Source organism: Leuresthes tenuis, unplaced genomic scaffold, assembly GCF_036924035.1.
Source record: "Leuresthes tenuis unplaced genomic scaffold, fLeuTen1.0.hap1 SCAF_9, whole genome shotgun sequence".
Classification (NCBI taxonomy): Eukaryota; Metazoa; Chordata; class Actinopteri; order Atheriniformes; family Atherinopsidae; genus Leuresthes; species Leuresthes tenuis.
Window position 1 is genome coordinate 36,716,405 of NW_027325363.1, and position 15,225 is coordinate 36,731,629.

The following is a 15,225-nucleotide window of genomic DNA, read 5'->3' on the forward strand; positions in this document are numbered from 1 at the left end:
TTATGATGGTAGACAAGTGGGATAAACAGGTACACTGCTTGAACTGTCCCTCCCTCTCACATGTTGCGCTAAGATTTAACTGCAGCTGTAGCACAGAGGTAGTGCAATATTCCTTCAGCCACAAGATTCCCGGTTCAATTCGCAACTTCTGATGTCAACATCTTACAGTATCTTGGGGCAAGATATTGAATCCCACATTGCCTTCACTCGTATGTAATTTTGGATAAAAGCCTCTTAAAATTAAACTGAATTCTCAAAAAGACAAATCTAATACAGATAAAACCTGAAAGCAATGATTTGCAAATTTACTAAACCAATACTTTTTTTTAAACATATCAAAAGCTCTTTGAGAGGCGGATTCTCTCTGAAGTAATGGTGGGCAGAGGTTCAGCAATCTGCAAAAATCCTACTTCTACAGATTTCTGAGCAAGTTAAGAATATTATATGCTAGATTTGAAGTATTACATCTTCTAAAGCAAATTATATAAAACAATTTTTAGACATCTTTCTCACACAAAGTTATTGTTTGAAATTCCCAAATAATGAATGACTGAAAAAATAATTTGCAAGTCTGATGAGATTTATCTAACCAAAAACCTATCCACTCTAGGAGGAAAACAAAGGGATATGAAAGATAACAAATAAACTCACTCGCTCTCCTATTGAGGCGGACTTAAACAAAAGAAGCTCTCTCAAAAACAGAGGCACTATGAAACTTTAACAATTAACTTAAAACACTCCTTTAACAGAGGCACAACAAGATCACTGAAATTCAGAACACAAAACCACTCCAAAAAACGGAGGAACAGAAACAGGCTATAGAACTTGAGGTACCTGAGGGCAAGGTACCTGAAATGAGAGGGAAGTTAGTGATTTCAAAATAAAACAGGAAATGACGAGACAAGACATGAATCAAACCTAAATCGTAACAGAACCCCCCACCCCTCAAGGATGGCTACCAGACATCCAAAACAGGGTGGGAGGGAGGGGTTCTGAAGGGCCTAGTGCTGGGTCCAGTCTGGCGTGCGGCCAAATATCCGGCGACCCGGACGCCCCTTTAGGGCAGCGAGGCAAGGCAAGGACATCTATGGGTCAGCCCGGGCCGCCAAGGGCAGGGCAGGCTTGGTTATGGCAACAGTCGGGGTCGTGGCAACAGGATGGGTCGTGGCAACAGGTGGGGTCGTGGCAACAGGATGGGTCGTGGCAACAGGATGGGTCGTGGCTGGAACCACAGTCGGGGTTGTAGCGGAGTCAGCAGGCTGTAGCATGGTGGCGTCAGCGGAGTTCTGGCGCAGGACCTCCTCAGCGGCAGCGGAGAGCTGGGGCAGGGCCTCGGCGGCGGCCAGCTTGGCTGGTTGTGGGGACGGCAACACAAAAGCAGAAACGGGGGAGGCAAAAGGAGAGGTGTAAATCTGGTGGATCATGGCCGAGTTCAGGCCGAAAACTTCCATCGCAGCCGCACAATGGACATCTCTCGCGGCCTCCCAGGCTCCCAGTGCAGGGGATCTCTGGAACTAGCCCCTCCCAGAACTCCTCCAAGACATCTCTTGACACCCTCCACCGGGTAAAACTGTCGGCCCCCTCGGCTATGCACTTCCGCAGGGCCGCAAGCCGGCTCTGGAGCGCGTGATATCTCGCTGGGTTCATTCTGGCAGAAATCCTCTTTGTGGGCGAGACTAGACCCTGCTGCGTCCTCACTGGCCAGTGTGTACTGTCATGGCCTCATGGCACAAGGACACAGATGCAGGGTCTTTTCAAGGCAAAAGGTGTTTATTGATAATAAACAAGGTGGTTGAGGATCTCCAGACAGAGCAAACCAAGAGGCTGTGAATCTCCTGAGCACGCTCCTCAATAACTATGGATAAGGAGAGTGCAGCTATGAAAATGATCAAACCAAAAACCTATCCACTCTAGGAGTAAAAAAAAAAGGGCTATTAAAGATAACAAATTAACTCTCACGCTCTCCTATTGAGGCAGACTTAAATAAAAGAAGCTCTCTCAAAAACAGAGGCACTATGAAACTAACAATTAACTTAAAACACTCCTTTAACGGAGGCACAACAAGATCACTGAAATTCAGAAAACAAAAACCACTCCAAAAAACAGAGGAACAGAAACAGGCTATAGAACTTACTGTTGCATAAACTATGGCTATGGACTAACTTGCAACAAAAATTAGCTCTGAAGGAAGATCGCTCGACTTCAGGCTTCTGTGGCTGTGGATCAAAGACGCTAGTAATGAAGCTCATGACAAGAAACAACACACTGACACAAGACAAGGGAGACGCAGACTATTTGAGCACATGAGGGACCAAGGGGAACAGGTGGAAACACTTTGGGAATCAGGGAAGACAATCAGACACTTGACACAGGAGGAAGGGCAAGATACCTGAAACGAGAGGGGAGTTAGTGATTTCAAAATAAAACAGGAAATGACGAGACAAGACATGAAAAAAACCTAAATCGTGACATATTGTTTTCTGTTTGGTCTACCGAACGTGATAAGCACAACAGTATGTAACTTCATTTTAAACAAGATAATGGAGTAATCAGTAATGAATGTGCAGTGACTTTTAAGAGTTACACATCATTTCATATCAGGAACAACACAAGGGGGGTGTATTACCATTTCATGGATAATTATGATCTAATCAATACCTAATAATTAACTTACATTCAGTCTCTTTACCTGTTCTTGAGTAACTAATCACTACCACTTAATTTTATATTAATAGGGACGTACTTAACTAACATGCCATTCCTAATTCCTTCCTTACTTGTTCTAGTACATATATCTTATGTACAGTATTTCAAAGTGAAACCAGTGTAACACAGATGAATGACATAACGCCAGTCTGTCAGTCTTCACTTTTACAATACCTTCCTTTAACTTACCTTATACACCTTGTAAATTAATCTTCCAAAATCAGAAAACTGTGTTGGCACCTGCTTTGGTGTCCTAACAATATATGACAAACATTTTATCATCTCTTGTCCCCAATTGCGTAGTTGCTACCTTTTTCCCATGTCACAGTTCTTCAAAGCTACTACTACTACTACTACTACTGTGAGGAAATTATTTAAGTACTGCACACAGCAAAAAGATTCCCAGTTCTAATCTTTGCAGGTCTGTCCTGTGTTGAATTTCCATGTCCTTTTTGTCTCTATATGGGTTTCTCTGGATACTCCAGATATCTTTCTTTCCCAATCCAAAAACATGCATTTAAGTTGACTTGTAACTCTAAATTGACTTGAACTGATTTCTTTTGGAACTTACATCAGGCCTGTGAAACCTCTCCTGCAGCTGCAGAGAAATGCGTTGCCGATATGCTTACACACACCACTGTTCTGACAAGGGTTGGGAACACACACCGTTATCTCCATTTCACAAGTCTCGCCAGTGTACTGGGGATTACAACTGCAAGTGAACCCTGACAGAGAGATGGAGAAGGAGATGTATTTCATTCAGAATGCAGAGCAGAAAATATAGTTCAATCAGAAAACTCACATGGTAATGTAAACCTTTATTTAAATATATGAGTTTAGTTCGGGGTCTAAGCTCCTGACACATCATTCCTTTTGCATGCTGTTCTCAATAAGATTTTGGAGTGATGAGTGGAATATTTTTCCCCCTTTTTCTTATTTTTCCCCTGGAACCTACAGGTGGATGCTTGGGTGGTGAAGGGGTTGAAAAGCAGGCAGTTTGCTTTGTTGAAGGGCAACACCAGCTAAAACAACAGCTGTTTTAGGAAACTAAAGTAAAACTATGTATTTGTTAATTATCATATTTGTGATTAATCCTTTATAAGAACCAGTAAGCATGGAGCTCATGTGCACAGAGCACATGAGCTAGTGTTTTTTTTTTTTTTCAGAAGACATTTTTAGCAGATTCAAAAAAGTTTTGCTCACTGATGATAAACGGTAAGTAGACAGTAGCCTACTTATATAGCATTTTTCATGCCTAGTTGACCACTCAAAGTGCTTTTACAAGCCACATTCATCCATTCACACACACGTACAGTGTAAAAGGCTACACAGTGTTTTTATCTCTATCACATACATTAACACACCATCAGCAGAAAATGTGGGGTTCAGTGTCTTGTACAAGGACACTTTGACATGTGGTCCAGGGAAGCTGGGCGTCTAACCACCTGCCTTTACTGGCAGACGAATACTCTTCCTCCTGAGCTACAGTCGATCATTTTTAATTTGTTAACTTTGTTTAACCACTGAAGTTGACTACTGAATTTACACAGTCAACTTGAGCCTCAGAAAGACTACATTTAAGCCAAAGTACTATCAATATTAGGTATAATTAATCACACAGATATTATACTCGGGACTGTACTTTGAAGTGCCATAAAATTAAATTTGCTTTATGAACTGATGGAAAAACTTAAATGAATTGTACTTGATATATTGCAGATTTACTGTAATAATAAGTCAAATATATAAACACTGCAGCTAAAAATTATTGTTTCTCTTTCGTTTAAGCTGTTGGGTTTTCATATTAGTGCTGAGATACATTAAATGCTGCACATGAACCGTATGACAACTGATATAAACAAGGTTTCAGCTCGTCACTCAAATATTCTTTAGAGTGAACCGAATAGTCAGTTCTGTTTTGACTGATTTACACCCAATTATAAAACAGCAAATATGGAAAAAAATACCTTCACTCATTCCATAATTACTATAAATGGTAAATTAAACAATCACTATACAGTCTGATTACATAAATTAATATTTTTCAGGACCAACACATTAAATTTGTTGTGACGTTTACTGTATTTCCTGCTACTCACCACCAGAAGACAAACTAGTGCAGGTGGCACCATTGCGGCATGGCTGATGCAGGCAAGGATCTGGGTAGAGGATGCAGCCAAGCTTTGGCTCTGTCAGTTCCACAACCTCTGCATACTGTGAATGTTTAGTCTCCAGAGGAAGCTCTTTGTTATTAAGCATGATTGAGTCCATACATCCTTGGAATCCTTCAAGCACCCACGGGTCCTTCTTGGAGTCCATGAGGCTGTGTGAGTTAGGGAACTGCACCTAACAAGTGGGAGTTTCAAATTTATACATGGTGATAATAACTGCCTAAACAGACATACATTCCCTTAGTTTATGACAGATATGTGCATTGAAAATTATGTATCTATTATAGTATGATGTAAATTGTTTCACATTTTTAAAAATTTGAATCTGTTGATTCAAATACTGTAACTCCTGATAAGTAAGTTTCCTCCACAGCCAAAATTGTCTGTTTAGTAGATTTATTTATCTAACCCACCGTACTGACATTAATAAAGAAGAATTTTTAAGTGATTGTAAGTGATGACTTGGTGAAGGAATTTTTGGGACAATACAGGGATTCTATAGACTCAGGACCTTTACCTTTACCCTTTCACCCAAAAATGACTGTAAAATGCTTGAAAGATACATATTTTGGCATGGTAAATGTGATCAAAATGTTACTTGCAAATCTAAAATTGGACTTTAACAAGAACACAGTTTTATTCACAGGCTTTTATTCACTAATTCAACTCAAGGTCCCAAGTTTATATTGGCAGTGTGGGTAGCACATCCTTTTATGGACTCGTTTAGCATTTAGATGTGTTTAAAACTGTTTTCTTCCTTCAGCCACAACAATTTATACTTGAAGATGTATTACATTAAATGAATAGGTGCCTGAAAGCTAAGGATCCTAGATATGGCATGTTGTGTTATATTCAGAAGGCTAATCTGGAATCAAGTACTCAGGAACTGACCAGTGCTCCAAAGTAGATAGTTCTGTCTTGAAAAATTGTTTGTATTAATGATGGTACATAGCGTTGCTCAACGCTATCATCCAGTGCCAGGCTACTGAAATTGTGATTCAGCTCCAGTGCCACTGTGTGCCAGCTTCCGTCATTGATGCGACGACCGGAGAAGCCAAACCTGTCAGGACTGTCACCACCTCCACCTGCAGTAAAACCACAGGCAAGCTGGAAACAAAGCTTCCCCTCCTCCAACTGCGCACACGCACACACACACATGCACACACAAACACACTCTTTAATTTTGCAAGGTATGTTTAGTCATGCTTTTCATAAAAGTAAAATCAGTTACTGTATTCTGTAAAACTTACAAAATTGATTTTTTAGACAATATTCATTTCAGGGTAAGAGTTTTCCTTTCTTTCTTTCCTTCTTTCACTAGCATTTAATAGATGCACACAGCATATCCAGAGTGTTACTGATCTGATTAAATTTGCATAGATTTTGAACTATTTGAAATATTACTAAGTCAGTAACGACCAGTTCAAACTGAAACATTGATTGCTTGATAAAAAGTATATGCTGATTTAGAATTAAATGCCAACCAATGTTTAAAGAAAATGGCACAAGTGGACTTTGTATTTTTACTTAAAGGGGAATTCCTGTATTTTTAAACCTAAGCCTTATTTCTGGCATGAAATACGTTTATCTACACACCGAGAACAGTTTGGCGAAAGTCCGCGTCCTTTGGAAGATATTTAGATAACTCGCGATCCATATAACAGAGTGAATGGGGAAAAGACGATGCAGCCTCTAAATAAGGCATTATCTTATTGCCTTTATTTCACCAATACTTTAAGATGAATGAACGAATGCGTACTATAGCTCTGTTAGCACATAGCTACTGTTATGTGGCTACTTGCAGCTATAGGAGAGCTAACGGAGGGAATCCTACATACACCTCTACTGGGACGACTTCGTTGACATGTATGACTGCCTTATTTAGAGGCTGCATCGTCTTTGCCCCATTCACTCCGTTATATGGATTGTGAGTTTTCTAAATAGCTTTCGAAGGATGCCGACCTTCGCCAAACTGTTCTCGGTGAGTAGATAAACGTATTTCATGTCAGAAATAAGGTCTAGGTTTAAAAATACCGGAGTTCCCCTTTAATGTCCCATTTTAGTGTAGTTTATAGATATTTTTTGGCATTCCTGTCATTCCCGACTGTTTTTTCCCACCTTCCTTTAGTGTTCCCCCAAAAATCTGTTTAAGGCAATCTTGTAAGGAGTGGACCCTTCTCCATGTTTCACCCTGAAAGAAACGTCCAGGGTCTGCGTAGGAGAGTTTAAAAACATAAAAACCTGCCTCCTAAAGGACTGGACATGTTTTAGCTTCTCATGTTCACACCTTAAACTCACGGACTTTAAGCTGCTTGCAAACCTGGAGCTCCTTCTCCAGCGCTTCGTTAGGAATAAATGGCAGGACACCTGACACAACAACCCAGGTGGTGGCACCACAAGTGGAGATACTTGCAGGTACTCTCCACCGACTGTCACTCTGCTAATGATGAAAAATGAAAATCCCCACTCCTTTATTCATTCAGGAAGCATAAACCAGAATGTCATGACCAACAATATCTCCAACAGATAGGAAAACTCTTTCAACTGGGATTGACGGGTCTGGCTGGACCCAAATTCTATTCTTCATGGACAAAGACAGCGTCCTGGAAGACGCCATTACCAACAAAAAACACGGCCCACCGGCCGCCAATAAACTACTAAAGTTCAACAACAATCACAAAAACATGTTAAACTGTCATGGATTAAATTCAGATAAAAAAACAAGCGAGAAAAAAACAAGCTGGCTTTCAGATCCACTCTCCATCACTCACAGACAGACAGACAGACAGACAGATAGACAGATAGATAGATAGATAGATAGATAGACAGATAGACAGATAGATAGATAGATAGATAGATAGATAGATAGATAGATAGATAGATATTTTTCCAACAAAGCACTTTGCTCTCACACTGCAGATCTGAGAGCAACTTGTGGTTCCCACGGTTTCTAAAAGTAGAATGGGAGGCAGAGCCTTCAGTTATCAGGCCCCTCTCTGTGGAACCAGCTGCCAGTTTGGCTTCAGGAAGCAGACACCCTCTCTACCTTTAAGATTAGGCTTAAAACTTTCCTTTTTGATAAAGCTTATAGTTAGGGAAGGCTCAGGTGATCCTGAAACATCCCATAGTTAAGCTGCTATAGGCCTAGACTGCTGGGCGAGCTCCCATGATGCACCTCTCCTCCCTCTGCTCTCTTTACTCTCCATGTACATATGACATTGTTGTCATTAACTTGTGTTTCTCTTTCTCAGCAGGTTTCCCTGACCTGGTGTTATGGTGCTTGCTTGTTGTCGAGTTTGGTTCTGCCAGAAGTTTCTTCCTGTAAAAAGGGAGTATTTTCTGTCCACAGTCAGTTTCTGCTAGCTCAGGATGGAGAATTCGAGATTTAAAACTTGTATGTACCCCACTATTCTATTTGTTCACTTGCTACTATGATGGAAACCACACAGCCACAGTGGCAACCACATACACAGTCAGCCAATATTTTAATTGGTTGACTGTGTATACCCTACAGATTGCAAGAAATTATTGTATGATAAATTTAATTTCAATAAAACTAGGCTCAACTTGAGCCTTTCAATAAATGGAAACATGTTTAGATTAATATAGTTTAGCACATATGAGAAAATTAGGTACTCTTTCAACAGGGATACATCAATTCCAAAACTAAAGCAGTTTTTTAACTGCCTTTTTGGCCCATTGCCTATTGTTTTTATCCCCTATGAAAAGTAGGAGGGGGGGGGGGGGGGGGGGGGGGGGGGGTGAGTGTAATTAGGAATACCTCCAGTTCATTCTCCTGATTCAAAGTCAATGTAATTTCTTCAAAAGTAGTGGCAGCCCATATCTATGTATGTGTATGTACCTTGAGAATAATGCAGTGCTCAGTAAGTATGTACATGATGATTCCATGGCTCTGCAGAGTCCTGATCCTCAAGGTAAGTTTCAGCTCCGTCTGATGCTGGTCAGAAAGTCTGTACTTGACATAGCTGTTCCCTGTGAAACTCAGAGACAAATGGCCTGCACCCAGAACAATGCTCAGAGTTACTCTATATCTTATTCTGTATATACATAAAAAATTTTTTATGCATATGCACTTCTAATGGTTAAAAGTTGTTAACATTTTATCTTCATACCTTTCTTTTTTATTTGACAACATAAGTCAGGATATGAAAACAAGGTAAAATATACAAAACACACATATGAATATAAATATTATCATATTTATATGACCAAAACAGAAGAGTAAAAAAAAAGCCAAAACAAAGTTTTTATACACAAATAATGATATTGGCTGCGTTTCCCAGATTCAATTGTTCTTAAGGACTTAAGAAGGCTCTTAAGAAGGGTTCAGCTAAGAACGAGCGCTAAGATGTGGTGCTGAAACTAAATCAATTGATACCAGGCAAATCGATCACCCACCACTTTATCAACACATAAATCACACACAACGCCCTATGGTCCCCACACACAAGTGCAATTAGGGTACGCATGCTCGCATGTGTACTGTATGTGTGTGTCTGTGTGTGTGTGTGTGTGATCACAGATAACAGGTGTAGCCAAGTAGTAATCAAGCCCATTAACGCATAATATACCCCCCTGTGGCTAGGCACACACATGTGAGAATGGAAAAAGCAGCCAGCAAACAGAACAAGACGTCACCCTCGGTTATTGCAGAGGAGATGGCCGTATTAGTGGACGAGGTCTGGCAGCACCGTGATGTGTTATTTGGAGGAACAAAGGGCAAAAAAGACATTGCATTAAAGAACCGAATTTGGCAGGCCATAGCCCAAAAGATGTCCCCCTTTTGTCCCTGTTGCCTGCAAGACTGGGTTGCTGTAAGAAAAAAGTGGCAGGAGTTCCAAAGCCAAACCAAAAAACAAAGTGCAAAGGTGAGGCAAGAGAGCATGGGCACAGGTGGTGGTGCACCTGGTTCTACAATCCTCACTACAGACGAGGAAAAAGTCCTTTCCATAATTGGAAAGACGGCCTCTGAAGGCATTGGGGGGGGGCATCAATCTGCTGGGGGATGAGGGGCTCTCAGAAAACACAAAGGGCGAGGAGGAGGAGCTTCTCTGGGAGCAGAGCGGTGACATACACGTCCCCAGGAGAGGACAACCCCTACAATCGAGCCCTGTCCCCGTGCACCAACCAGCAGGGCCCGGTGTCCGCATGCGGGGAGGCTTAACAGGGCGCTCCCCCCACAACGACCTGCACCTGCAGCAAGATGCTGGTGCGTCTTGAGAGGGAGAAACTGGCGGTGCTGCGAGGGATAGAAGTTGGAGGTGCGCCGGAGACAGCTGGCACTTGCTGAGGCGCAGTTCAACGTCCCTCCATCTTGGTCCCAATAATTCTCCCCCAGGATGGAGGTAAGGGGCATTTCTATTTCTTGTTCTCTGCATTGTACAATGTATCCTGTTCAATTTCACTAATCAATCTCCCTTCATTGCAGATGCAGACGCCCAGTAACGGTGCCACCACTTTTTGTTTCTCGTTGTTTTTAAAAAAAAATAAACTACTTTTTCTTTTCAGCCATGTGTTGTGTGGATCATTTTGCGTAATTTCCTGGCTTTCAAGCCCCTATACATGATAGTTGATATGGGTTGTGTGATGGTAGTGGGTTTAATGTTGGGAGTAGGGTGGTGCTGATATCAGTGCTTGGTGACTGGTGGTGATGGGGTAGGGGCTGATAGACATCAAAAGAGATTCATAAGCTCCTCTCTGGTCTGGACACCAGCTTGGTGGAGTGCTGCTCGGGATTCGGTGGGGACGGGGTTGGGGGCTTCGTCTTCCGATGTTTCCCCATCTTCATCCACAGGAGGCGGATCATCTGCTCCAACGCTCACTGCTATGTTGTGAAGCATGGCTGTGACAACAATCACGTGGCAACATTTCACAGGTGACAAGCGCAGCCCCCCCGACGAACGATGGATACATCGGTAACGAGACTTCCACCTGCCAGACACCAGTTCAATGTGGGTCCTGGTGTGTGTGTGGGCCTCATTGAACCTCTCCTCCTGTGGTGTTGCTGGGTTGGTTATCAGTGTCACGAGGTAACTCCGGAGAGGGCAGTTGCTGTCCCCGAGGAAGATGCTCCTGCTGAACTCTCCTCTGTCAGCCTTCTGCCCCACAGCTGAGTTGACCCACACGAAGCTGCCCTGTGTGCCTCCTGGCCACCTGGCAACGATGTCTGTGATGAGGTCATCATGGTCCACCACCACCTGAGTGTTGATGGCAGTGTAATGTTTCCTCCCATTCCAGCACGGATCCACCAGGGAGGGATTGTGGATTGGGTTCAGTGTGCCATCCACCACACCAATCACCCGGGGGATCCCAGCCATGGCATGAAATCCACGGTGGATCTGGCAGACCTCGTCCCGTGTGCTGGGCATTCTGATGTGTGTCTGGGCATGGCACAGGAGGATCGGTGTCACGGCTACCACACTCCGTGAAACCGATGCCTTGATGAGGCCGGTGCCATCCCCCACCACCTCCAGGAAGCTCCCCACTGCGTAAAAACGTAGCGCGACCAGGAGCTACACCTCCGGGCTGAATGTGTGGTGACACTAGCGTGACGAAGTGTTGGATCTCCACACGGGGAAGCCGGTACTTGGACTGAACAGCCCGGTCCGACAGCCCGTTAAGTGGGGAGAAGTGCTGACGCACATAGGCATTTATGTAACCCATCTGGCTTCACGCACATGCAACGCTGTTGGTTAGCAACGAGAATATGCTGTATTGCAGCCATGGTGTCTCACACGTGGACTTCAGCAACACCTTTATATAGACTAGCAGGTGGAGCCTCTCTTGATGATGTTCCAGACGAGTTCAATTACACCTGTCAGTTTCCCTGATATCTGTGAAGTACCACAGGGTTGTTGATGTTTTTATAGCTACTGTAAACTCATATGCAGATGCCGAATGTGTGTGAAAACGTAATGAGTGATAGTAATGATGATTCATTTTATTTATGTAGCTACAGGAACACATGGGCAATTCTTTATTTTTATGTTGTTATTTTTCTTCTTATACTATTTTTCTTGCGTCAGTGTTCTCCAGCAATGAACGCACAATCATCATTACGCATGGTTTTAGTTTTCCTTTGAGTGTCAGATATAACTTTATCTGACGTGGCTGCAGTGAGTGTTTGGTCGCTAAGAAGGTTGTTAAGAGTGGGTCAGGGCGATCTTACGTTTCCTTCTTAATGAAAGATCTTCTTAAGCTAAGAACGACTCTGGGAAACACATTCTTCTTTCACAGCGCTCTTAAAACCGCTCCTAAGAATCTCTTAGCGCTTAAGAACTTCTTAACGAATCTGGGAAACGCGGCCATTATGGATAGAAAACAATAATAGTGATGATAAATGTCTAACAACAACTACTACTAACCCTACTACTAATGCTTCTACTACTAATAATAATAATAATGATAATAACAATAATGACAATTTATGTAACATATGAGAGTGTGACATATCAAGTTATCATGGTATGGCAGTATTGCAAATTTAGCATCTTTAATGTGTAATGAAAAATACTAATGACGACTGAAAATCTTAGTGGTCTTGAATCCATGACTTTCTTAAAAGCATGGTATACCTTGAAACATGAAACTGGCTCATGCCTAATTGAAAGTCTAACCCAAGCCAGTGGCATGGTAGTGGATATTACAAAAGGCCCCAATGAGTTGGGCCCCAACAGAGTGACAGCTGCAACAACAGTACAGTTTTCTGTTATTAGGTTAACTGTTTTCCTCTGATTTATTGTCAATTGTTTAAACTGGAATTGATGCACCTGTGTGTCAACCAAAGACAGCAAAAGAGGTCGAATTGGCCAGCTGAGTGAATAGATGACATTCTTGGTATAGATTAGAGATACTTAAGTATTTTTACTTCCATGATTAATAGTGATGATCAATGAAATGTTAAAACTGGTAATGCTCACGATTTAGAATTATGAATATGTACAGTATGTGAATTAAAATCAGGTTTTAGCAAGAAAAAAAGATTTTGATATATTACAATAGGATAATAATAATAACTATAGCTACAATAACTACTGACATACTGATACATTACATTCTCACAATAGTGAAAGCAGTTGTGAATATTATGATGATCTTTTTCTTTTCTGATCCACATACCTGCACACTCTTGCCTTTTGCCGGGTGGACACTGACATGCGTATCGTCCTCTGGTGGCTTCGACTGAAATACACTGCATGTCTACTGGACATAGCTGGTCTTCACAGTCTTCTAAAAGGACAGCACAGCTGGCATCTGTATGCACATCCAGGAACAGAATGAAAGTTATCTTATCATGACATGAAACTGACAGTTAGACTCAGAAGTACAGCTCAAAAAATTAGAATATCGTGAAAAAGTTAAATATTTTTTGTCACTTATTTCAGAAAGTGAAATTCATATATTATATGGATTCATTACAAAGAGTGAAATATTTCAAGCCTTTATTTCTTGTAATTTATATGATTATGGCTTACAGATAATGAAAACCCAAAATTCAGTGTCTCAGAAAATTGGAATATTACATAAGCTCAACAAAAAAAGGATATTTTAAACAGAAATGTCAGGCTTCTGAAAAGTTCATTTCTATGCACTCAATACTTGGTTGGGCCTGCTTTTGCATGAATTACTGCATCAATGTGGCATGGCGTGGAGGTGTAACGGAAGCCCAGGTTGCTTTGATAGCAGCCTTCAGGTCATCTCCATTGTTGGGTCAAGTGTCTCTCATCTTACTCTTTACAATACCACATAGATTTTCTATGGGGTTCAGGTCAGGCGAGTTTGTTGGCCAGTCAAGCACAGTAACACCATGGGCATTGAACCAGCTTTTGGTATCTATGGCAGTGTGGGCAGGTGCCAAGTCCTGCTTGAAAATTAAAGCAGCTGCTCCATAAAGCTTGTCAGCAGAAGGAAGCATGAAGTGCTCTAAAATTTCCTGGTAGATGGCTGTGTTGACTGTGGACTTAAGAAAACACACGAACACCAGCAGATGACATGGCACCCAAACCATCACCGACTGGAGAAGCTTCACACTGGACTTCAAGCAACGTGGATTCTGTACCTCTCCACTCTTCCTCCATACACAGGGACCTTGATTTCCAAATGACATGCAAAATTTACTTTCATCTGAAAAGAGGACTTTGGACCACTGAGCAGCAGTCCAGTCATTTTTCACCTTAGCCCAGGTAAGACGCTTCTGACGTTATCTCTGCTTTAGGAGTGGCTTGATACAAGGAATTGGGCGACATTTGTTGCCAATATCAATGATTCATCTGTGCGTAGTAGCTCTTGATGCCCTGACTCCAGCCTCAGTCCACTCCTTGTGAAGCTCCTTGAAATTCTTGAATGGATTTTGCTTGACAATTCTCTCAAGGCTGCGGTTATTCCTACCACACCTTTTCCTTCCACTCAACATTCTATGAATATGCTTGGATACAGCACTCTGTGAACAACCAGCTTCTTCGGCAATGACCTTTAGTGGCTTACCCTCCTTGTGGAGAGTGTCAGTGACTGTCTGCTGGACATGTGTCACGTCAGCAGTCTTACCTACTGACCCAGACTGAGAGACCATTAAAGGCTCAGGAAACCTTTGCAGGTGTTTTGAGTTAATTAGCTGATTAGAGTGTGACACCATGAATTTCCAATACTGACCTTTTTCACAATGTAGCAAGTGAACACTGAATTTTGTGTTTTCATGATTTGTAATGAATCTATTTGTTGGTGATGCTTTTGCAGCAAGAGGTATTGCATCACTTCCTGTTACCTTGATTGTGTACTGTGAAATATCTTGCTCCTCTTCGACTATTAATAATCACTCTATTTCTTATACATTTTTGCATAGTTAACTCTGTCACATATTTGTTGTATTCTAAATCTCACTATATTTTCACTTTTTAGCGGTGTGTCTGGTTCTCTAGCTTAGCATGGCTACCAGTTCTCTTCCTCCATCTCCTGCTTTCACCTGCTCCGTGTGTCAGATGTTTAGTTACTCCTCTGCCTCCTTTAGTGGTAATGGTACATGTGACAAATGTAGTTTTGGAGGCGAGATTATCTGAATTGGAAGCTCAGCTCTGCAGCGTTTAAAACGACCCAAAAGCTAGCCAGCATCCTTTAATCAGTGCGGAACCATCTAGCATAGCTAGTGTAGCTTACTCTGTTTGCTACCTCTTTCAATTCAATTCAGTTTATTTTTATAGCACCAAATTACAACAAATGTCATCTCAAGACATTTAAATAATATAGTCCAATTCAAGCCAATTGGAATTCAATTAATTGTAATCATAATACAATGAAATTCTTAGCAGAACCCAAGCAGCTGGGACCCCAGACT

General features: G+C 41.8%; 1 protein-coding gene across 2 annotated transcripts in view; it reads right to left on the reverse strand.

Annotated features, from left to right (window-relative positions):
• The window catches only part of LOC140314812 (protocadherin Fat 3-like), a 217,785-nt gene that overhangs the window by 39,186 nt on the left and 163,374 nt on the right, over positions 1-15,225 (reverse strand). For both annotated transcript variants that reach the window (XM_072393187.1, XM_072393186.1), the window contains exons 22-26: positions 13,017-13,151; positions 8,740-8,894; positions 5,769-6,011; positions 4,806-5,052; positions 3,278-3,431 (exon numbers count right to left, since the gene is read on the reverse strand). In XM_072393187.1, the coding sequence (XP_072249288.1) occupies positions 3,278-3,431; positions 4,806-5,052; positions 5,769-6,011; positions 8,740-8,894; positions 13,017-13,151 (934 nt within the window). The remainder of the gene's footprint in view (positions 1-3,277; positions 3,432-4,805; positions 5,053-5,768; positions 6,012-8,739; positions 8,895-13,016; positions 13,152-15,225) is intronic.